General features: G+C 34.9%; 1 protein-coding gene across 1 annotated transcript in view; it reads right to left on the bottom strand.

The window, feature by feature from the left end:
* Positions 1-24,767, bottom strand: part of LRBA (LPS responsive beige-like anchor protein) — a 395,942-nt gene that overhangs the window by 324,580 nt on the left and 46,595 nt on the right. Inside the window, exons 12-22 of the mRNA XM_058193740.1 lie at positions 24,388-24,496; positions 24,146-24,298; positions 22,920-23,088; positions 20,893-20,972; positions 17,866-17,928; positions 13,086-13,183; positions 11,818-11,910; positions 9,475-9,583; positions 4,791-4,872; positions 2,670-2,793; positions 2,246-2,438 (exon numbers count right to left, since the gene is read on the bottom strand). Of these exons, the coding sequence (XP_058049723.1) occupies positions 2,246-2,438; positions 2,670-2,793; positions 4,791-4,872; positions 9,475-9,583; positions 11,818-11,910; positions 13,086-13,183; positions 17,866-17,928; positions 20,893-20,972; positions 22,920-23,088; positions 24,146-24,298; positions 24,388-24,496 (1,273 nt within the window). The remainder of the gene's footprint in view (positions 1-2,245; positions 2,439-2,669; positions 2,794-4,790; positions 4,873-9,474; positions 9,584-11,817; positions 11,911-13,085; positions 13,184-17,865; positions 17,929-20,892; positions 20,973-22,919; positions 23,089-24,145; positions 24,299-24,387; positions 24,497-24,767) is intronic.

Raw genomic sequence — 24,767 nt, 5'->3', positions numbered from 1 at the left:
TACTAGTTCTTTCCACACAAGCTCTTTACCAAAAATAAAATTAAACAATACAGTATGAATAGACAGTGGCTGATGCATAAATGAAATAGAGCTGAAATATAAATTAAAACATACAATTTTTTTAAAATTACTGTGACTCAGTTTAAGGAAATTTTGTCCTATGAATTTGAACGTAAAAAAAATACTTATTCAAACTAACAGTTCCAGAAAATTCAGAATTCAGTAATAATTATTAAGAAAATTTTGAGTATCTTTGTCTTCAGAACATTTACAGATAAATTTAATTAAAACAAGTTATTTTATTATTAATTTTTGTATGCTATTTTAGAAAAACAATATATGTTACAATAGCATTCAATAATGGGGTAGACAAATCTTAGTTCATGCAGGTGATACGTCACAGGAATAATTAAAGTGAATTAACCTGAATTCAATATCACATGCCACTTTACTCTTGCATTGTTAAGACAGAAATGTAAAAACAGTGGCTTAATTTAACCCAATTATTAAAAAACTGACTGAACTAGTGGTTGAGACACCATTTTTCTCTACCGTAAATTGACTAGAATAATGAACTCTCGCAATAAACACCACACAAAAAAAGCTGTCTGAATCTTCTTGTCTTTAAAATGTTCCCATCATCACTTAGCCATCCCACTTTACACTGGGGCAAGCCTGGCTGAAAGTGGCATGTAGATACCGAGTCTCAAATGAGTATAAAAATACATGAAAACAGTATTCTTAACAAAAGCTAATTTTTATAATTTTATTGGACTGAAAAATTGATAAACTTAATATTAATTTAAATAATAATTTCCTATGTCAGAATACAAATATGTAGACTATCAAAATCTAATGCAGAAATGGAAAAGTGTTGTTTCTTATAGTAAGTGTATGCCATGTATATACTACGTGACCACACATACACCTATGTATGTTTATATGTATGTTCCAATTGGCATCAATTCATATAAGATCATTTTATGCCAAACCAGTGCAGTCCAAAATTTATATCTAGAGTTATTAGCAATTTTAATATTTATTTTCCTACAAATGTCTATGAACTCATAAGCAAATGTTCATGTTGGAACATTTGGTATGAAGTGTATGGAAACCTTTAATCAACATTAAACTGATGTCAAGTGTCTAATACTAAACTGAATTTAAAACTGAATAGACGTATATTAATGGTGAAAAAACAGCTTTATAAATAAAATTTTATTAGGAACGAAACAGGGAAAAAAGCGCACTAAAAAACAGCTAACTTCCCTATAAACTATACACAATAATGCTAATTTCAACCTCTACTATTCAAAAGAATAAATTGCAAATTAAATATTAATTTAGAACCTTAATTATCAAACATAATTCATAAACACCTTTTAAATACAATCTACGTAAATAAAATTGTAATCTGGAAAGAGAGTATCTGTTGTTTCACTTTATAAAAATGATGGTCTCATAAGACATTGACATCCACATAGCTGAAAGAACAATTTTTGTACCTGAACTGTGCTGTCAACAAACCAGGTGTCCCATAATTCATGGTGTAACGGGGGGAAAAAGTCTCTTCATTTTTCTTACATTGTAAATCCCCATATGGAAATCCACCCAGAGCCATATTAAAAATGTTTGGGGGAATAGAAGAAGGAACCACCGTGGCAGCCACTGCAACTTTACTCTAAAATCTGTTTCTCAGTTGAAAAAAGGTTACCCCCCACCCCATTAGAGAAAAATTCTTTCCACCACAATTTTATTATAATTGCAAAAAAAAATATCATTATTAGTAGGCATATTGTTTTATTTCTTATTCAAGAAGAAACCTTCTTCCACAACAACCTTTCCTCTCTTTGTTTGGATAGAAACAGCTTTTGCTTCAGTTTTATCAGTAATTTATTGCTCAGCCTCTCCATATAAGAAAAGGGCATCATTCTAAGGTAGAAATAGGCAAAGTGCGCCACCTTGTGTTTCAAATTTATATGGTTCAGCTGCACAGGCAGTTCATAATAAAATAAAGTTTTCTGAACATCAACTTAGCTATTCTCATACCAAGCTGATACATGAAATTACACAAGCATTACACTAAATATTTTTAATTATTGCTTTATGAAATATTGACACCTTCCCTTATTTTGTTCTCTCTAGTTAACTTCAGTGAAACTTGGTTTTGCACCAAATTGCCCTTCAACGTTCTTTTAAAAAATTCTTTTAAAATCAGAATTAGAATTGTTTTTGTATAACTCACCTTTGAATGTGTAATTGCTAGGGTATCCACCCAAACACGCCAGCCACCCCATTCATACTTGATTGCATGATAAAGTAGTATTCGAAAAATGGCATACACCATTTCTGTTATCTTCTGTTCATCAGAGCTTTGGGGATTAAAATAGCAAAGGGAAAGCATCCATTCCTGCCACACAGAACACTGCAGTAAACTCCTGAAAAATTGCAAAGACAAATTGAAAATTAACTTTGAAGAAAGTAGGAAAATACTTTAGTAACACAACTGAGATTTGTCTTGAACACCAACAGGAATTAATGAGATTAATAAACACTTGATACGGCTAGTAATTGAATAAACCACCTTAACAATTTGAGGCCAATTCTTAGTTTAAAAACAATTTTTAATCATGCAGCTTGAAGAAACAGCTTTTTAAGCTATATCTTACCTCCTATTCTCCCTGCTGTTATTAAAAAGCTTAATCATGTCTGATAGGAAAACTCGGTGGACTTCCATGGTTTCTGAGCACGGTGGGGAATTACGTAGCAAAACAGCAATAACTTTCAGAACCTCTGGAAAACATAACAATTTAAAAAATCAACATGAAAGTAAGATTTTTTATCCCCATTATTTTAGTTCCTCTTCCTCCTTCCCAAGTTAAGAATTATTACATGGGTATATAACAAGAAGCAAAGTATAACTTTTTTGGAATTATTGGATCATTTCGTACAGTGTTTCCATTAACAAATCAGTTTGTGTATTAAATAATGGCAGAAGAAATATTGGTCCTTCAAATACACCCTTGCATCTTTTCCCTTGTATCTTTATTCTGGTTTGGGTATCACGCATCTTAAAATTCAATTTAACCATACAGCAACCTAAAAACACTCAATAGTTTTATTAATTGCTTCCTGGGCCCGAGACATAAGAGAAATCTTATTGGTGAGTTTCCCAAGGACATCTGGGAATGTCTACTAAGAGACAGAAATCAGATAAGCTGAATAGTACATATTTATAGATGGATAATGATTGCATCTTCAAGTATACTTTTAGAGCAGAACCTATTTTCAATTAAGACAGGATGTTACTAAATTCAGACCAAAACTTCATGCTGTACAGATAATCCTTGACTTGCAACCTTAGTTTAGCCAAAATTTCTATTGTTAAGCGAGATAATTGTGAGTTTTGCCCCATTTTACAATCTTTCTTGCCATAGTTGTTAAGTGAATCATAGCAGTTATTGAGTTAATAACATGTTTCTTAAGTGAATCTGGCTTTCTCATTGACTTTGCTTATCAGAAGGTTGCAAAAGGTGATCACATGATCCCGGGACACTGCAACCATCATATATTATGAGTCAGTTGCCAAGCATTTCAGTTTTGATCACATGACCATGGAGATGCTGCAACAGTCGTAAATGTGAAACACAGTCATAAATAGTGTTTTTCAGTACTATTGTAATTTCAAACAGCCGCTAAATGAACAATTGTAAATTAAGGACTACCTATAATTAGTAATAGCCAGTTTGGAAAATTATAAAAGCTATATTCTATGCATACAGGCATTCTTCCATTCCTAAGTAAATTAACTAATTTGTCTCAGAAATGCATAGAGATAATCTTTAAAAACTTTCAAGCTTATCAGTATCCCTTACTGTTCAATGTGAAGAACTGTATTACCCCATTGCTACAGCAGCATCTTTTCCCAGGATAGCATGACTGTTTTCCTCAGAAAAGAAGAAAAGGATCAGTTCCTTAAAAGAGCAGTAAAGATGGTCATAGCTGCTCCAACACACTTTCTGGGATTCAAACCCAAAATAATAAACAATTCTATATTTATTATTTTCTGTCCTAGCAATCCTATGCAGATGTTTACTTGAAAGAGATAATAGGTAAAACAATAATAAATATTTAAGGCCTCCCAATATAGAACACCGATACTGACAGATTGCTAGGCTGGAAGCATACTATACTCACCTAAACTTTGTTCCAAGCTTCCCTACAAATAAGAAGCCCTATAAGGCATATTTCTAGACTGCTAAAATGGTATAAATGAATCTGAATGAACATTCTTAAAGGCCTATTACGGGGTTACAGTTAAACAAGGCTGCTGAATACGGGGCTTCTGTATATAGCCTTATTCCTTTTTATCTCTCATTTGCGCATGTTAACAGCTCTCATATTAATAAAAATAAGATAACTAACCATTCCAATGAAGAGCTTTCAAGTATCTGAGAAACTGAAGCATCAGGCCAGTTTTTCCCTATCACTGATATAGTTAATTTAGAATGGAAATTAATAATGAAATTAATTTCCAATGAGGTCATACCAACTTAGGTAATCAGATATATGATAGAATTGAAATTGTTACTGAAGGCCTATTCCTTTAAAAAAAAACCTTTAAAAATACTTCAAGTAACAACACTTCCCAAAGTAGCAAATGCTAGATTATGAAAGCAAACATAAATATAAGAAATATGCTTCCTAGTACATTTTTCCCTTTTTTAAACACATAAGGCATTATTTATAGTCTCTCTAATAGTTTATCAGAAAGAAGCATAGATGCTTACGGGGATTTTGTATTTTCACTGTTGAATCTGGGTCAGGATGCTGTTTATGCATCACTTGTGTACAAATCTGCTCAATAAGTATCTGATTAAAAAGGAAAAAAAGAACATATTAGGAAAAATCTAATATTGAAATAATTTCCAACTTTTCAATTAAAAACAGCCAAATTCTGATCTTTAAATAACTATATCAAGAAGTAAAATTAACTTTAGGTGACAAACAGGAAGAATGACTTACTTCTTAGTAAATTAATGCTTCGTTATAATATTTTTCCTTGCTTAGATAACATTATTTACCTCAGGCTGGTGACAAAGTTCAAATGATAGGACAATCAATAGAAAAACAAGAAAAACATAAGAACTCTATGAAAGTCTATTTTAAACACAGTCTGTTCAGGGGGAAAAAATAAAAAGTATATTAAAACAACAAAAGGCTTATTGTTGGACCATTCTGGCACACCAAACAGTGCATATTGTTTGTTTATAATAAACAGCATCTATAATCCTTGATCTTTGGCTCAAGAGGGTCAGAGCTACAAAATCAATTCTATGGACAAAAAGTAGGATAGAAATTGAAAGAAGTCACAACAATTATTTTTAAGGCCTCTGGTTATGGGACTTTTCATAAAGATCTAACATTTTAATAATGAAGAGGTTCCAGACAGATTGAAAAAGAAATGTGAAGCCCTCAAATTGCCCATTCCTAACTTAACTGAAGGATTGTTCAGTGTTATACTCTAAGGTTCCAAACTTGTTAATTGCCTTAATAAAAACTTTTGATATATTATTATACTGCACATTCACACATAAACACACTTCAAGAAAGCAAACATACTTAATATTCCTGCTTCCTATTTTCTCTATACATATGGATATACAGATACAGATATAATACCAATCAAAAATTTATTTTCAATCGGTTGAAGATAATGGACTTTGGAGAGAAATTTACAAACATGATAAAAACAATTTATGATAAACAGATGGCAAAGATAATGATGAATGGAAAGATGACAGAGAAAGTTAACATAGCAAAAGGAACAAGACAAGGATATCCGTTATCACCATTGTTATTTGTTTTGACCTTAGAAATTTTAAACAGAAATATAAGACAGATGAAGAAATAAAAGGAATGAAAATTTAAAAAGAAGAATATAAGCTAAAAGCCTTTGAAAATGATTTAGTGTTTATATTGGAGGAACCTAAAATAACAGGGTCTAAATTATTAGAATAAATAGAAGATTATGGAGCAGTAGCAAGTTTAAAAATAAACAAAGAAAAAACAAAAATATTGGTGAAAAATATGACAGAAAAGCAAAAAAGAGACTTAAATGAGAAACCAGCTATACAAATTGTGAAGAAAGTGAAATATTTAGGAATACAATCAACTTCAAGACGTGTAACGATAAAAGAATGATAAAAGAACTACTACACCTTAAAAAGAAAAATCGAGAAAGATTTGGAAAAATGGAAAAACTTACAGTTATCATTCATGGGAAAGATCGCAACAATTAAGATAAATATATTACCAAAACTATTGTTTTTATTTCAAACAATCCTGATAAAAGTTGAAAAGACCTACTTTCAACACCTCAATAAAATACTAAAAAAGTTTATATGGCAGGGGGAAAAAGCAAGAATTAACATAAAAATGTTGCAGGATGTGAGACTACATGGAGGATTTGGACTGCCGAATTGGGAATTATATTATCAAGCAGCAGCGTTGACTTGGATGAGAGAATGGATTGAATTAAGAAACATAAGATTACTGTATTTTTCAGTGTATAAGACGCACCATTTTACCCCCCCAAAAGAGGGTGAAAATCTGGGTGCGTCTTATATGCCAAATGTAGCCCCATCCACCCGCCGCCCCCGCCCCCATCTGGCCAGCAGGAGAGAGAAAGTGAGACTGTGGAAAAGGAGGAAGAGGAGGGTGCTCAGGTCTGCAAATTGTTTTGGGGAATTGAGGAAGAAAACCCCAGAAAATGCAATGCATGGAGGCAACGCTCTTTTTCCTCCCCGATTGCCCGAAGCAATTCGCAAAGCTGTGTGCCCTCCTCCTCCTTTTCTGCAGTCTCACTTTCTCATTCTTCCTGGCCAGATCCACCTCCCGGACCAGGAGCAGAAGCCAACTTCAGAAAAGGAGGGCGTGCTGCTTTTCAAATTGCTTCAGGCATACAGGGAGGAAAAAGAGCATTGTCTCCCTGCATTGCATTTTCCTCAATTCTCCAAAGCAATTTGCAGAAAAGGAGGAGGAGGGTGTGCGGCTTTGCGAATTGCTTCGGGCAATTGGGTAAGAAAAACAGCATTGCTTCCATGCATTGCGTTTTCCAGCATTTTCCTCCTCAATTCCCCAAAACAATTTGCAGAGCCGCATGCCCTCCTCCTCCTTTTCTGCAAATTGTTTCGGAGAATTGAGGAAAAAAACGCCGGAAAATGCAATGCACGGAGGCAACATCTTTTTCCGCACTGATTGCCCAAAGCAATTTGCAAAGCTGCGCGTCCTCCTCCTCCTTTTCTGAAGTCGGCTTCTGCTGGTGGCTTGCTGGGTGCTGCGCAGGAGGTATAAGGCAAGGTGCTGCCACCCGAAAACTGTTGCCACAATCTCTGTTGCCTGGAACCGCCCGAAAACGCGATGCTCTTTCTTTGCCTCTGCACACCCTATTTTTGGAACTGGAGAGGAAGCAGAGATCTCCAGGTGGCGGAGATCGCGGCAACAGTGTTTTTGGGTGGCAGCGCCTTGCCTTTTGCCCCTTGCCAGCACCTGCTTTGCCGAGCAAGTCCCAACCTCCACGCTTCCCCAGGCAGCTTCCGGAATCAGGGTCCGACCAAGGCAGCAAAGGCGCAAGGAGCTTGCTGGGAAGCCCAGCACTGTGTTTACGTGATGGCAGCATCCAGGAGGACTGAAGTACTAGGTAGGAAGACGGGGCGTCTCGAGAGTGGAGCCTTCAGTGTCAAGTCCCCCTTCCGCCCCCATGAAAATCATCCCCCACCCCACTCTACCCACTCCAGTTAAATAGAGTGATAGGATTTTTTAAAAAACTGATAAAAAGATCTGTGCTACCCGTTATCAAAATCCGAATGAAAATGAGGACGCCGCTGATCCTGATGCTGGTAGGCAGAGGCAGAATTCTTTTTTTCTTGTTTTCCTCCCCCAAAATTAAGGTACTTCTTATACTCGGGTGTGTCTTATACACTGAAAAATACGGTATTAACTTTGGAAGGACATGATTTACAGTTGGGATGGCACGCATATTTATAGTATGGTAGAAGTAAGATGCATACGTATTTTCAAAGACACTATATAAGAAATGCATTGTTATTGGCGTGCGTGAGGATCAGAGATAAATACTATTTGAAAATACCAATATGGTTATCAACAATGGAAGCAATAATACACCCAAATATTATTAATTTCAAAAATACGCTTTTATACAAAGATATACTAACAGATAAGGGGGAAATGAAAGGGAAACAAGAACTAGAAGAACAAGGAATTGAGATGGCTTGGTATACCCACATGCAAATACAAACAAGATATGAAAAAGATGCGGAATCATATGGTTTTTATTTAGAAGTGACAGATCTGGATAGAATATTCACAGGAACAGATGATAAAATAATCAAAAAAATATACAACTTCTTACTTATATTGAATTGGAAGAAGAGCAAATAAAGGAAACAATGATAGCTTGGGCAAAAAAATTTGGATATTCAATTGAACTAGATAAATGGCAGCAGAAATGGGAAAGGAATTATAAATTAACAATGTCCAAAGAGAATCAATATGTTTTATATATGGCATATGCCACCTGAATCATTTGGCAAAAATGATTAAAGACAAATCAGCTAAATGTTGGAAATGCCATCAGACACTAGGATCGTACTATCATATGTGGTGGACATGTCCAGAAACAAGAAATTATTGGATTAGAATTAAAACATGGTTAGAAGAAATGCTTGAACAGCATACTGATTTAACACCTGAGCTGTTCCTATTGGGTATCCTTCCACAGAAAATTAGCAAAGAAAAGATATATTTGATCTTACATGTAATAACTGCAGCGAGGATATTATTTGCACAAAGATGGAAAGTAGAGTAAATCCCTTCAGAAGACGAAGTAATTAAGAAAATATTAGATTGTGCAGAAATGAATAGACTGACTTGGATAATTAAAGAAAGAAAGGATTCGGAATATCACAAGGTATGGAGACAATTTTACAATTGGTTAGAGAAGAAATTAGATAAACGTATTAATAGTAAACAAGAAAATGTTATAATAAATGAAGTATGGGGAGAATGTTATAATAAAGAAATGGAAAAAATAAAGAAACGATGAAGATCGGAGGAGTAAGAAGAAGACACAATAGAAACATGATACATGATACACTGAATGACTGATTATGTATTGTATGTTTGTTTGTTTATAAAATAAAATAAAATAATTTAAAAAAATATTTTCATAATATTGAAATATGTTTGACAATAGAAGTATTATTTTTAATATAATTAACATTTTTATTCAAATTAAGTATTGAATTATTTTCAAGTTAAGGATATCTTTGTAACATTTATGTTTGCTAACTAGTATTTCTGTGAAATAGAAACAAAAAAATCCAAATTTTATCACCTGGAACTTATCAGTATAAATTAAATCACTTTAGCTACATATTTTAAGCCTTTTACCTCAAAAAGTACATTGTAGGTAGTCATGGAAATTAAGTTTGTTTGAAGCGTAAGCCTCTCTGTCAGAAGAGAAAACAGTCCATGTCCAATCATAATTTCTGCTTTCCTCCTAAAATTGTATGGAAAATTAAATAATAATAAATAACATTGAATATATTTTTAGAGAACTATTACTTTCAGTATTTAAATCAAAACTATTCTTATGATTTATATTGATATATTGATCATCAATTGTGTTGTAAATGTTGTACCTTGATGAACGTATCTTTTCTTTTATGTACACTGAGAGCATATGCACCAAGACAAATTCCTTGTGTGTCCAATCACACTTGGCCAATAAAATTCTATTCTATTCTATTCTATTCTCCTTTTCTTCCCCATGCTCATTTATTTTAGTCTTAGCTTATACTTAGGTTTGTAGCTAATTTTTATGTTATGACAAAGAAAAATTATCAAGTCTCATCTCAGAGATATTTCTTAATTAAAAAATTAGTGTTCTGGTGGAAATGTAATCTATATAATCAAATAATCAAGCCTTTATAAAATAAATTGAAACATGCATACAACTGCTTGGAACCCCTGCTTTGCTTCTAAGTTTCAAAAGCTTGTTAATACCTTGCTATGTTTATATCAGAAACAAAATACGGTTAATAACTTTCATAGAACCCATAATCTGCAAATGAAATTTAGGGCCTAAAGATGTGGCTCTGCCAGTTAGTTTGGGGCCCCAGTGGGAGAATAGCACAGTGGAGGTGGTTGATCGAGTAACAACAGATCCCACTTCCCCTCACTCTGCCCTCCCCCTCCCCACATGTCCTTAGATTTTAATGCTTAATTTAAATTATTTATATTTTAACTATATACGAATAAAGATATTTCTATGACTATAAGCTAGAGGTGGGCTTCAGCAGGTTCTGACCAGTTCTGGAGAATCAGTAGCAGAAATTTTGAGTAGTTCGGAGAACCGGTAATAAAAATTCTGACTGGTCCCGCCCCCATCTATTCTCTGCCTCCCAAGTCCCAGCTGATTGGGAGGAAATGGGGATTTTGCAGTAACTTTTCCCTGGAGTGGGGTGGGAATGGAGATTTTACAGTATCCTTCCCCTGCCACGCCCACCAAGCCACGCCCACCAAACCATGCCATGCCCACCAAACCACACCCACAGAACTGGTAGTAAAAATATTTGAAACCCACCACTGCTGTAAACTCCCCAGAGTTACTGTACAGTAAGAGGGGTGGGCAATAATGTTTATTTTTATTTTTAAATAAAAACTAAATAAATAAATGTAAACTATGTTATCATTTTCTAGCTTCTTTAAAAGTCATGACAGATTTATAGTTTGATTACAATGAAAAACTATAGTTAACTACAGGGAAATATTAAAAGAATATGGGCAAGCCTAGTTGATGCATACTTGGCCAAGGTCTAATTGTCTGTATAATGTAATCTAGGTAGACTGCTTGTTCAGTGATTGTTTGAAATTACAATAGCACTAAAGGAAGGGACTCATGATCTCTGCCTGAAGTTCTGACCATTGCAGCACTAAATAATTAATAAATATCTCCTTCAACAATATAAAATCAATTACAGGTATAATTTAATTTAATATTGGTTTTAAGTTACAAGAGGCTCAAGAAAAGTGACTTATGACCTGTCTTCAAAGATATGACCTTTGTACCAGCCCCACAGTCACATGAACATAATACAGACACTTGGCAACCAGTTTGCATTTACGATGGTTGAGTATCTAGGGGTCACACAATCAGGATTTGTAACCTTCCCAGCCAGGTTCTGACAAGCAAAGTGAATTGGGAAAGCTGGATTCACTTAAAAACGGTGTGATTCATTTAACAGCATGCAATTCACTCAACAACCATTGTAAAATGGTTGTAAAATTTGGTACGGTCATGTGATGACTTGTTTAATGATTGCATTGCTTAGTAAACAACATTCCAGTCCCAGCTATGGTTGTACATCAAGGACTTATAGAAAATAATCCAGAAAAAAATGATATTTTTTTTTTGTTTACATTTATACTCCGCCCTTCTCCGAAGACTCAGGGCGGCTTACAGTGTATAAGGCAATAGTCTCATTCTATTTGTATATTTTTACAAAGTCAACTTATTGCCCCCCCAACAATCTGGGTCCTCATTTTACCTACCTTATAAAGGATGGAAGGCTGAGTCAACCTTGGGCCGGGCTCGAACCTGCAGTAATTGCAGGCTTTGTGTTCTTAATAACAGGCCTTACCAGCCTGAGCTAAACCGGCCCAGTTATTTTTTTTTTTATTTAGGGAGTTAGATGTTTTTATGGCTTATTTTTGTTTCCACCTAATACTTACTTGGGTGCTAGATGCTTTAAAAAGTAGCCCATCACCTTCAGTGCTTGTACTCTGATTCCTTCACTTTTGGAAGCAAGAAGCTTGTAGATAACACTAAAAAAATTTTTTTTAAAAAAAATGTATATTGTTAAAATAGTTTATTTAGGCAACGATCAAGCTACACCTATAAAATAATACTTACTGTATACAGCGATAGTTAAAAAAAACCTGGCATATTACTGAGATACTTGTCCCACCGAATCAAAATGGGGAAAAATATTCATGATTAACTCAATTGCCATTACTATTAATGGAAAAGACAATTTATATAGCAAAAGGTCACAAACAAGAAAGGCAGGAAAATATTAGTTCAAAATTGACAAATGCAAATTGTCAAGGAATTGCGCAGCAGCTGTCCAGATGAAGTCAGAGACACTGACAGAAACTTGCAGTCTTTTATATAAATATAAATCTATTTATCATTTAAATTTATAGCAGTCTTTGTCATCATCCATAAAAGGAAGAATATAAGATAGTCAGGAACACAACCAGGATACAGACCAAAGTAAGAAAAAAAGGAGGGGAAAAAGGGAAACTCCGCCTTTATACCTACAGCAACCAATCATAGCGTAGATTACATCATGCATGAGTCAGCACTCTCTAACTAATCAACTACAAATGTGTGTTCTCGCCTATTGTTCACTTTACAGTTCCAGCCACTAAATTCAGTATCTTAACACAAATATTTATTGAAAATAATAGAAAATATTTTTAAAATATAGTTTTGAAATATATAGAGAACACAAACTGGAGAAACAATATATTTGCCGCCTTTTTCTAACTTTTTGCCCAGTTTACAACGTTAGATAAATATTTATTAATGTGTCTATATTCCAAGTGATGGATTTAATATATCAGTCTTTTTTAGAGAAAGCTATGTTAACTATAACATTTGTCATGTATCCTTTGCTAGTCATATAAGGCAGCATTCAGAAAAGTGAGGGAAAGAAGTAATGCTAGTCCTCAATTTACAACCATAATTGGGCCTACAATTTCAGTTGTAGGTCGTGACAGTTGTAAACATGGTCACCATGTCACCAGATCCGATTTTATGATGTTTTTTGAATTTCAAACGATAAAGACAGATAGAATTATTGTTTCAAACTACATTCTTGAATATGAATTATACAAAACAACTCCATATTAATATGTAACAAAAGACATTTATCTTATAAGACAGCCAAAAATTCAACTAATTATTGCTATTTCTACTGGAATTTATTTCTTACCGTAATCCATTCCTCTGATCAAAAGCAGGTATCATAGAACTGGGGTGCTCAGACATGAGAGCAACAAGCAATTGCAAAACATCCATTAAATTTTCATCCTAAGTATAAAAAAACTCATGTTAAAGCTGATACTACATTTCAAATTTTGTATCCTGTTTTCCCCAAAATAATAAGCCCCATCGGGCTTTTGAGCGCATGGCAATAAGGCCAAGCACTTATTTCAGGGTTCAAAAAAATATAAGACAGGGTCTTATTTTTGGGGAAACACAGTATATTTTTATCAATTCATGATTCAATTGCTCCTCTGTCATTATAGACCAGGGGTGTCAAATTCACGGTGTCACATTGTTGTCACGTGATGCATCACAACTTTTTCCCCCTTTGCTAAACTGGGGGTGGTCGTGGCCAGCGTGTGATACATCTGGCCCGCTGGCCGCAGGTTTGACACCCCTCTCATAGACCAAACAAAGAGAAAAGTGTTTCACATATAGTGTTTTTTTCATTGATGACCATAGTAATTAGCACTTGTTAAATTTAGGATTAGACAAAATGGAAGATGCTTGAGACATATTCACGATATTTTCAGTCCTACCAGGACTTACAGAGCAAGCATGTTCCAAGTTGTTTTCTTGAAGCAGTATCATCTAGTGGGAGTCAGAAGAGGTGCTTCCTCTAACACAGAGTTTTCCTAATTGCTTGTTCTATTCGTCCCAAAACTGAGTAATTTGGGCCTTCGAAGAAGCTTTAAAATCTTTGTTATTTCCTCAGGTATAGGGTCAAGATAACAGATAAACTCAGCTGTAAGGCTACATGATTGTGACATGAACATTTTGAGAACTTGTCTACATTATAGATAGTCCTCAAATTATGACCAAAATTGGGATTGGAATTTTAGTTGTAAATTGCAGTCATAAGTTGAGGCACCACGTGACCATACTCAATTTACAACCGTTTTTATAGCTGACATTAAGTCATTAAGCAAATCAACCTTGCTCTTAAGTGAATCTTATGGTCATAAGTGTGAATCCGCTTTTATCCAATGGTGGCTTTGCCAGTTTCTGGCAAAAACATTACAAAATGTGGTTAAGTGACTGTGGGATGCTGGAACCAGTCACAAATGCCAGACAATTGCTAAGCACCCAGAATGTGGTCGTATGACTGCAGGGGTGATGCAGCAGTCATAAGTTCTAAGATGTCGTAAGTTCTGAGATGGGTCATGATTTTTTTTTAGTCCATAGTAACTCTGGTCATTAAGTGAAAAGTCGTACATAGGTCAAGGACCAGCTGTAATGTTGTGGTATTTATTTTTCTAACTTTCTGGGTTTTATTGTTAGAGTTGTAATTTATTCTTAGCCATCTAGTCATCAAAGCAAGATGGGTGGCTGTATAATTTTTTAATGAATAAAAAATGCAGTTTCACATTACAGTATTCATGTAATGATATCATAAGAAATATGTAAAGGATACTTATGAAATTTCATGATGACAGTCGTAAAAGCCAAAGGAAGCAATAATAAGGAAAAACTGACAATCTAAACTAAAAAAAAAAAAACCAAAACCCCAAAACTTAACTCAGATCTATCTAAACATACCTAAGGAACTCACAAAGTTATCCCTACTACCTGTACTAAAAAAAAGTGAATATATAAAAGCAGGCCATATTAGAACCCAAGGAAATAGATCCATTGGCTCATGAAAGCTTTGATACATTTTAAACCAAACAATCATTTATTCCATGCTATAAATCAGAGTTTCAGAAGAGACACTCAGAAGCAATTTAGTATGGCGGGGATACTGTTATTCAAATAACAGCTTTTGCTGCTTTTTATGTTTGATTCCTAACACCAAAACCACCGATTAGCACATGTCCTGATATACAAAAAACATAAAACAATCTGTTGCTAAACTGTTTCAGACTTCAGTCCTAAACTAGCATTGCTATACAAAAAAAAATCACACATTTTTACAAAATCAAATAGTAACTATGTAAAAAAATGCATAAATCTAATACTGAAATCCAGCAATACTTTAAGAAATTGACAATAACAAAGCTGCTCAAAGTACTAAATAAACACACTCCATATTTAGAAAGCAGTTGATTAAATATAAGCAGACTGTGAAAATAAGAATGTGCAGTGAATGGAAAGCCCATGCTCCCCTTACCTGTTCTCCTTTAAGGCCCCACCCTGTGGAATTGATTGACCTGGACTTTTAAAAGTGCTTGACTCTGGAACTAGTTATGGCATTGAAGAGGAAAAGTGGAAGAGAAGAAAAAGAAAAGGAGAAAGGAGAAAAGACAGAAGAAAGACCTGAAGTCTCACAAGAAAGATAACCAGAGGACATTAGAAACTGAGACTGGATAAGGAGGCATTGGGAATGGGGAAGAAAGTAGGAAGAATTCTTGTAAATGGCCAACCAACTGGCAAAGACTGAGCAGACTGGAGAATGAGATCAGGTGCAGCATAAATATGTAGGCATCATTCATTTCATAGACTCTGGCATGCAGCCCAAGCATACCTCAGGCACCTGCAAGCCCAGCAGAAGCCAATAAAAAAGACAGTGCAGGCCCCAACCCACCTCCTTGTTGAAAGCCTAGAATGGCTGCTGCGGCAGCATTTCAAAAACAGCTGAGCCAAGTAATGTCAACTAGTAGTCAGTCATTTGAAAGTCATGCAAGTAACTATAAGACAAAGTAGGTTGGATCTAAAAGTTTAAGAACCAGACACAAAGGAGTTAAATCAAGAAGCATAAATTAAAATGAAAGCACAGAAATAACAGCTAGAGCACCTGAAGAATTATAGACTGCGATTCAAGAGAGAACATGGGACCAGTTTGGTAAAAAGCGGTCAAGAGATTGGCCTAAAAGCCTGGCTGGGTGACATTGGGCCAGTCACTCTCCCTGAGACCAGCCCAACTCATAGGGTGGTGGTTGTGGTGAAAATAGGAAGTAAAAAAATTACATATGTTTGCTGCCTTAATTTGACTGTATACATACAGTACATGCAGAATAAAATCTAATAATAGAAATCATAACTAAAGAATATATGCTAAAAGATAAAATAATATTAATGTTGGCATTCCCAGGTTAGTATCTATCTTACAATGTTGTTGTTATTTGCGAAGTCGTGTCCGACCCACCGCGTCGGACACGCGATGTAAGACACCCATGTCTTACAATAATTATACATTAAAAAAAATACATAATTTTGTATGCAATCTGCCATATTTCAGCATGTTTTCCATAGCTAGGATGGCTATGTTTGGGTTTGCTTTAGTTGTTAATAGAGATTGCCTGTTAAATTGTGATCACAGACACTGAATGGAATTTTTGTAATTACTTGATTTGTTCTGCCCCTTGTTTAAGGGGCAAAATACATTATTATAATTGTTCACCACATAGTCAGCCAAATGTTTAGCCTTGATTTGGCATTTTTATCCACCTATCAAGTCACTTCCAAGGACAGTGGAATAGGCAGATGTTGATGGTGTTAAATGTCTTATCGTAAACGTGAGCTATTCTGAGTAAAGTTGCCTTTTGCAACCGACTGATTGTAAATTTGTTAATGCCAATGGTGTTCAAGTGGTTCTCTAGATGTTTTGGGATTGCACCCAAGACCCTTATCACTATAGCTACTATCTTTGTTTTCTTTTACCACACTCTTTCTACTTGTATTTGCAGTTCTTTATATTTTGTGATTTTTCCACTATAGTTCTTTCTTTCTTCTCTGCTATCTTCAGATACTGCAGCATCCGTTATCGAGACTTTTTGTCGTTCTTATTGACAGTTCTTAAGTCTGCAATATTATGCAGCAAACATTTGTATTATTATAGATAAAATAAAACAAATTCCATTTAGTTTTTAGATGCTTCAGGATATCACCATCAGTGTTTTGAAGAGAAAGCATTATTTCTAAGTGCCAGAATTAATGCACGTAGAACTCAAAGGGTTTGGGGCAAGCTACTTATGATGTAAAATTACCCATTTTAATGCCTTGAAAGCAAATTAGTTTATTTATATTAATATCCCACTTTCTAAATGTTTGATATTACTTCTTGCATCAAACTCTTCCTGAAACCAAAATATGAAGCTATAGATAATCGCAATAGTAATCTGAAAGTATATACCATAAGGCAATAAGTACAAGTATGCTTACTTGTACTTATTGCCTTATGGTATATACTTGCAGACAAGCCAAGAATTTTAAGTGGCAAAATTCACCCTCAAAATTGTGTTCAGCTTATCCATGAACGAGCTTATCAGGAAGTATATGTAGCAATACTTTTTAGAAATATGCATACAGCTGGAGCATAAACATGGATAAACTCATCCATAAATAAGCAGAGCCTCACATTTTAATTGAAATACAGTGAAAAAAGTGCCATGTGGATAAGTAAATTGTGTAAATTTAAAACAAACAATTTTAAGGGCTTGACTTATTGTAGGTGGCACATTTTTCACATGTATCCAGAAATACTTTATTTAAAATTGTATTATTATTTTGTTTTTCATGAAAAAAAATCCTTTGTGGGTACATGATTTGTTCTTTTCTCTGTGTGTTGTGTCCCCCCCACCTCGATATTCCAGTTCGATGAAATGAATTTAAAAAAAACTATAGAATCCTGTTACACAAATAAACTTCACGATAAGGGTTCTTAAATCTGTAGTTTCTGTAGTTTCAATCAATGTTATGCATGTTTTTTTTACTTCAATGTTATTGGATGGTAGGAGGGAATATTTTATTCAAAAGCTTCTTGGAAGCAAGTTGCTAACTTTGTTTACCTCATGAATGGTAAGAAGATAATTCAGAATGCCCTGGAGTTCATCTTCTTTTACTCCATAGTCCTTAAAAGATAAAATCAAGAGAAATGTAATTCAAGTAATGTATTTAAAAGCAAAAGAGAAAAGTCTCTCTCTAACATAAATACTACTGAAATATTTTGGATTCATTAATACATGACTTCAGTATTAATTTTAGTTAATATTAGTATTAATTTCCATACAGGTCCCTATGACTATGTGTACTACATAGATTCCATACATCCCCATATATCGATCCTTTAGATCAGGGCTCCCCAACTCCCCAGTTTGTAGATTGGCATCAGTCCGCAGCATGCCAGAAACTGGGGCACACAAATGAGCGAAGCCCATGGGATGCAGACAGCACACAAAACTACACCCCCTCCAGTCCATAGTAAAACTTCTCTCCACAGAACCAGTCCCGGGTGCCCAGGGCGCCACTGCTTTAGATCTTGTACTCTTGGCCTTCATTGATTTAAAGGGGGGCTATATGGATTACAGCTTACTCAATAAAAGAGGACTGTGGCTCAATAACAGAGCTTACGTTTGCCTGAAGGAGCTCCCAAGTATAGTCTTTCAATTAATTTGGAATAACCATACCATGGCACAAAATCTCAGAGTCACTGCCAGTTATCAAACCAGAGAGACAAATTGTATGTTTGAATATAAAAGTAGCTTTAAACATTCCCACCAATTTTTATGCATTTAAAGTAGTCTTCTGACTAATTTGTTGAAAACTTCAAATAGAATTGTTAGAAGCAAAATATCTTGAATTTTAATTAAAAAGACACAAAGTAAAAGGGCCGTGGTGGCTCAGGCTGTAAGATAGCCTGTTATTAAAACACAGCAGCCTGCAATTACTGCAGGCTCGAATCCCACCAGGCCCAAGGTTGACTCAGCCTTCCATCCTTTATAAGGTAGGTAAAATGAGGACCCAGATTGTTGGGGGGGCAATAAGTTGACTTTGTAAATATACAAATAGAATGAGACTATTGCCTTACACACTGTAAGCCGCCCTGAGTCTTCGGAGAAGGGCGGGATATAAATGTAAATAAAAAAAAAACCTGGACCATCCAGAGTCACTTTGTTTGTGAGATGGGTGGCTATATAAATTTGACAAATAAATAGATAAATGAATGTCTACATATTTACATACGTCCCAAACTATAATGAAAGAAAGCAGTTTTTCACTCTTCCAGGATATACAATTGATACCAAAAAAGACAATATTCTTAATCGTATATGGTATAATCATATAGATCTATTAACTTGCCTTGCCTTAGAGTCACAAATAAGAAGAAATACTGAGCGTGTTATTTAATAAAGCTTCAAGCATTCTTAAAGCAAATCAAATATTCTACCAATTCCAAGCTCTGAAAATATTTTTAAAACATTCGTCCTATAAGGCTTCTGCCTTTTTTTCAGCTGGAGATAGTTGCCTCTTTCAGTTATTTTCACTTATCTTTTTGGGAGCTTTATTAATTTAATTTTTTTCAGTCAGGCAATATGACAAGGGCAATAATGAAAGAGGGACGGAAAACAAAAGGCAGAGAAATAGGACAAGATGGATGGCTTGAGCTTTGCCATGGGCACAGTTTCTGTATGTACACATCAGTTTGATAACAAAATTGGATTCACAGCATGGTTAAACCCTCTTTTTTCTACTATATCAATCTTCACTTCAAGAAAGAAATCCTCACTTTAAAAAGATATTGATAAGATTGAGCCAGTCCAGGGATGGGCAACAAAACGGGGCAAAGTCTGAGGGACAAAACATATCAGAAGAGATTGGAGGTATTGATGGAGCCTGGAGGACAGAAGGGGAGGAACATGACTGAAAACTTTAAATATATTATGTGGTGGGATTTCAAAATTTTTTACTACCAGTTCTGTGGGCATGGCAGAGAAGGACACTGTAAAATATTCATTCCTATCCCACTCCAGAAGGTTACTGCAAAATCCCCATTTCCTCCCAATCAACTGGGACTCAAGAGGCAGAGAATGGGGGTGGGGCCAGTCAGAGGTGATTCTCCAAACTACTCAAAATTTCCGCTACCTGTTCTCCAGAACTGGTCACAACCTGCTGAATACCTCCTCTGATTATGGATATGAATAAAATTTTAGAAGGCAGCATTTTCAATATTAAGCAAAAATCAAGAGCATGGGGGCATAACACCAAACTGACAGGAGGGAAGTTCAAAAGTAATGTTTGAAAGTATTACTTCACAGAAAGAGTAGTGGAAGCATGGAACCAATTTCCAGCAGAGGTAGTAGGTCAATCACCAGCAACCAAATTTAAACATGCTTGGGATAAAAACATATCCATCGTCTAACAATTTTTTTTAAAAAAACTGAAAGGGTAGACTTGATAGACCACTGCAGAGGTGGGTTTCAGCAGGTTCTCTCCAGTTCTGGAGAACCAGTAGTGGAAATTTTGAGTAGTTCGGAGAACCAGTAGTAAAAATTCTGACTTGCCCTACCCCCATCTATTCTCTGCCTGCCAAATCCCAGCTGATTAGGAGGAAATGGGGATTTTGCAGTATCTTTCCAATGGATTGGGGAGGTAATCCCCAATCAAACCACACCCACAGAACCGATAGTAAAAAATGTTGAAATCCACCACTGGACCAGTGAGCCTTTTTCTACAGTCGGTTTTCTATGTTACAGAGAAAGCAATTGTTAATTGAAGAAGAAAGCAGCTCTGGTGAGACATGGGACATTTAAAGGGCTGCACCATCTTCCTCACCTTAATTATTCACAGGCTAATTATTCTGTACTTCCTACAGCAAATGTTCAAGTCATCAGAAATATAAGGTACACTCTAAAGCAAGAAGCCCCCCCCCCCCCCGCTAACCACCAATGCAATCCATTTGAATTGGAATGATGATTCCTAGACTTTGAGTTCCCTTCCCTTAGCATCTTAACAATTCTAGAAAACAGTAAGCAGGGCAGATTCCTGTGTAAGAAAATAAAACTGAACAACACAATCTCAATTTTAAGATTTCTTACCTTTGTCACCAACTGCTTAATAAACATCAGTAAACAGGCTCGCAGAGAAAGAATTTCTTTCTGATTAGGTCGAGGTCCATCTTAATATGAAAGATACATTATATTACATCATATACTTAAATTCTGTGATTATTACAATACAATTACCGTAATTCCTAATTGTTTGTGCTGCATATTAAAGAAAACATTGTTAGTTCAAACATATGGAATATTTCAATCATTATGGATTTACTTTAATCAGGTTAATATTTTTACAAAACTCAAATCAAATGTTTTAAGCTAGAATGTTTTCATCCAACTTAAGCAGTGGATTGTTTCAATCCTTTTCAGTAGAAAGCTGTGCGTCAGAAATATGAAATATATGTATATTTCTTAGGGGAAAACCTTTCTGATCTCTTTTTTTTTTAATATCTGGAAACAGCTCCTAGTGTCCTCATTTGTGCTTAAATCAGGCTCACTCCCTCTTTCTTTTTACATCACCAGTCCCAGAGAACTGTCTTCCTTGCTGACCAGTATTTTTTGTTTTTGAGATTTTTTGCTTCTGAATATTGCAAACCATCTCCAGTCTCTTGGTCATATCTCAAATAGGCACTATCCCTTGGCAGCTTTGGTCAAGTGTCTTTATTTACAGAAGGAATACTAAGTCACGGTTTGTTGTAACTGTGCATTACAAGTTTTGCATGCATCATAAGGAGCAATATTTTTTGTTTTATTCCTATCCCACCTTTATTTTTACAAATAACTCAAGACAATGAATACATCCAACACTTCTTTCTCCTTCTAATTTCCCGACAATCCTGTGAGGTGGGTTGGGCTAAGTGAGAGTGACTGGTCCTGTTACCCAGTTGATGCTGTGCTAAGTCACAAATAATATCTATATAATTCACAGTGCTTGGGTTTGCAGAGCCTCCTAAGCTACTGGTTTCACACTTGCAACATCACATTGCCGTCACGTGACATTTCACAACATTTTTTCCTTTGCGGAGCTGGAGTGGGCATGGTCTACACATGATGCATCTGGCCCATGGGCCGGCATTTTGACACCCCTGTCCTAAGCCAAACCCAACTAAATATATTATATGTTAAGTTAAAGAATGAATCCAGGTAAGAGTTAGTAACTTCTTCATGAAGGTTTACGATGACATCATTACAACAGCAAAAGAACTATGAAAAAAGGTCATATTTGTATTTATTTTTAACTGCGGTTTTCAAGCCCTTTGGATTCCTTTGAGTCAATGTTAACTCCTGGCAACTGCCTAGACTAATCCTTGCAGTTTTCTTGGCAAATATTTGTGAACTGGTTTGGCACTGCCTGCTTCCTAGGGCTGAAATTGAGTGTCTGATTCAATGTTCACCCAGCTGGCTTTATGCCTAAGGTGGAATAGTACATTCTACACTGCCTATCTTTAGCAGATTGCAAATTCCATGTGAATTTCTTATCCATTGTAATATTTGGGGGGGGGGTGCTGAAATTAAATAAACTGATTTAAAAACACTTTCCTACATTTGTATAATTTATTATCTTGGCCTGTTTATTCTTTACTAGGGATATGAAAAAACATATTTTTCCAGGAAGAAAATAATTCTTTTCATTGACTATTTTGACTTTTTTTTTTCTGGCTGTTCCAGGGATGGTCAAAAATTTTCTAAAAGTAAATCAACCTCAGTCTGGAAAATGTTGAAACCATCTACACAATAACCAAAACAGCATGGTCCAGAAGGAAAACGTAACATTTAGATATTTGTTGAAACATTTTAGTATTCAACATTTAGTATATTTAGTATTCAAGAAGTATGTTTTGCATATATCTAACTATAAGAGTAATTCCATATACATATATACATATACATATACACACACACAAATGGGTTATGACACTAGAGTTTTAAAAGAATACACATCACCCAGTATCACACAAATAATTAAATTCTATAAATATTTAAAATATTATGTTATTTCAGCATCTAACTTATTCACAGTTCCAAATGTTGTGCTATTGTTATAAAACAAGAAAATAAATACTTACCTAAACCTTTAGGAGTAATTCCACTACGGTCTTGAGGATTAACCACCCAATAGTAATACTTCAAGGTATGCATTGCCAATAGAACTGTGCCAACTCGTCTAATTGCATTATATATATTTGCTATGCCAATGAATTCAGTGGACAAGTAAGTGTACAACATCAACTGAACCTATATCATCCAATAAAAAAAAGGAGAGTAACTAAAATTGCATATATAAGAGAAATTAAATAAAGGCAACAAAATGAGCACTCCCAAAGCTCTATTTATACATTTATTTATCTAGAATTAATACCAATAGATATGTTTTATAACATTTGCAAAGGTTTTCAGAGATTTGATATTGTGGTATCTCATTGCATTATGTCTATACTGGGCTTACGTACAAAACAGAAAAACTGGGGTTTGGGATTCAAAACAAAGCAACCCACCAAAGCTCATTCTCTTGAACTGCTTTCCACAGAATAAAATCTGAAACAGTTCAAAAGTTCTATTTCATTGGAGTTGAACTAAGAATATCCCAAGCCATATGAAATAGTAAAAAGTTGAAATAAGATCTCTGTTTACTTTTCTTTTTCACTTAAGTATCGCAAGAAGGAGAGGGTCGTTCACATTAGCTTGCTTCAACAAGCCAAATGAAATGGCTTTCTTAAGGAAAAGGACAATTTCTTAAAAAAAATAAGACTATCAAAAATGTTCAATTTAGTAGTAATAAATTACTATTAATTATTACCTGAAACAAAACACTCAGACCAATGTACTTTTAAGCATGAAACACCTGAAACAGCTGCTGTGTACTTAAAACAGTTTCACAGGTGAAACATTTTTCATTAATTTGTATCATTAATTCACTTTTCCCCCCTTCTGTTCAATTGTGTCTCATTCTTGGAGACAGCCTGACAACTGCCTGCAGTTCTCCTGGCAAGGTTTTTCAGTAGTGGTTTGCTATTGCCTTCTTCCTAGGGCTCAGAGAAAGTAAATGGTCCAAGATCACTTGGGGTTTTTGCTCAATGCAAGACTAAAACTTCCAGTCTCCTGGTTTCTGACTGCTTAACTACTACACTAAACTGGATATCTTAGTTCATATTATGTTTCTCCAAAATACTGTATATCTTTTAACATAGGAAAGGGAAAATAAATCTAAATTATTGAATCTGTATATCACATTAGTACTAAAAGAAAAATCCAGTCTTTTTACGCTCTTGTTCACAAATGGAATGCATCTTACCTTGGCTGGAGTATAAATCCATATTACAGAGTTAAGGAGAATATGATCACAGAGCTGCTTCAGCAAAGGGGCTCCATTATGCAAATTGCTCAAATATTTAGCAAAGGCAAGGCAAAGGTCTAAGACAGTTCTGTTAATGTGTGCTTTGGAAGACTGTAGAGGGAAAACGATACGTAAGCAATGACGAACATGGCCAAAATATTAAAATATGCAAAGAAAAAAAAAGATTTTATTTTCTTTACCTTTTCAAGACTGTATCCTATTACAAGGAAGCCCTTACAAGAAAGCATTTGTTCTTGCATAGCAACTGAGTTCTTCAGCAACTCCATAATGAAAGCCAGTAAAATAGAACTGAAAAACATATTGCATTGATGCAGCATATTAAAAATCAGTATATTTAGGGTTTGGAGTAGGATTGCACATTTTTGTTGATTGATTTGATACTGGATCATTCTTCTCAATTCAGCAGACTACATTATTTTTATGTTTCAAATAAAATTACTGCAGTTGCATAATTTACCACATCTTTGCTAAGTAACCACTATCACCCTATAACAATCCCAAAGAGTGATGACTAGAATGAATATAAACATTGATGTTCCTCCTTGAAGAAATATTCAAT

The sequence above is a fragment of the Ahaetulla prasina genome, chromosome 8 (genome assembly GCF_028640845.1).
Source record: "Ahaetulla prasina isolate Xishuangbanna chromosome 8, ASM2864084v1, whole genome shotgun sequence".
In the NCBI taxonomy this organism is placed as follows: Eukaryota; Metazoa; Chordata; class Lepidosauria; order Squamata; family Colubridae; genus Ahaetulla; species Ahaetulla prasina.
Note: the sequence above shows the minus strand (reverse complement) of the source record. Positions and strands in the feature narration are given on the sequence as shown.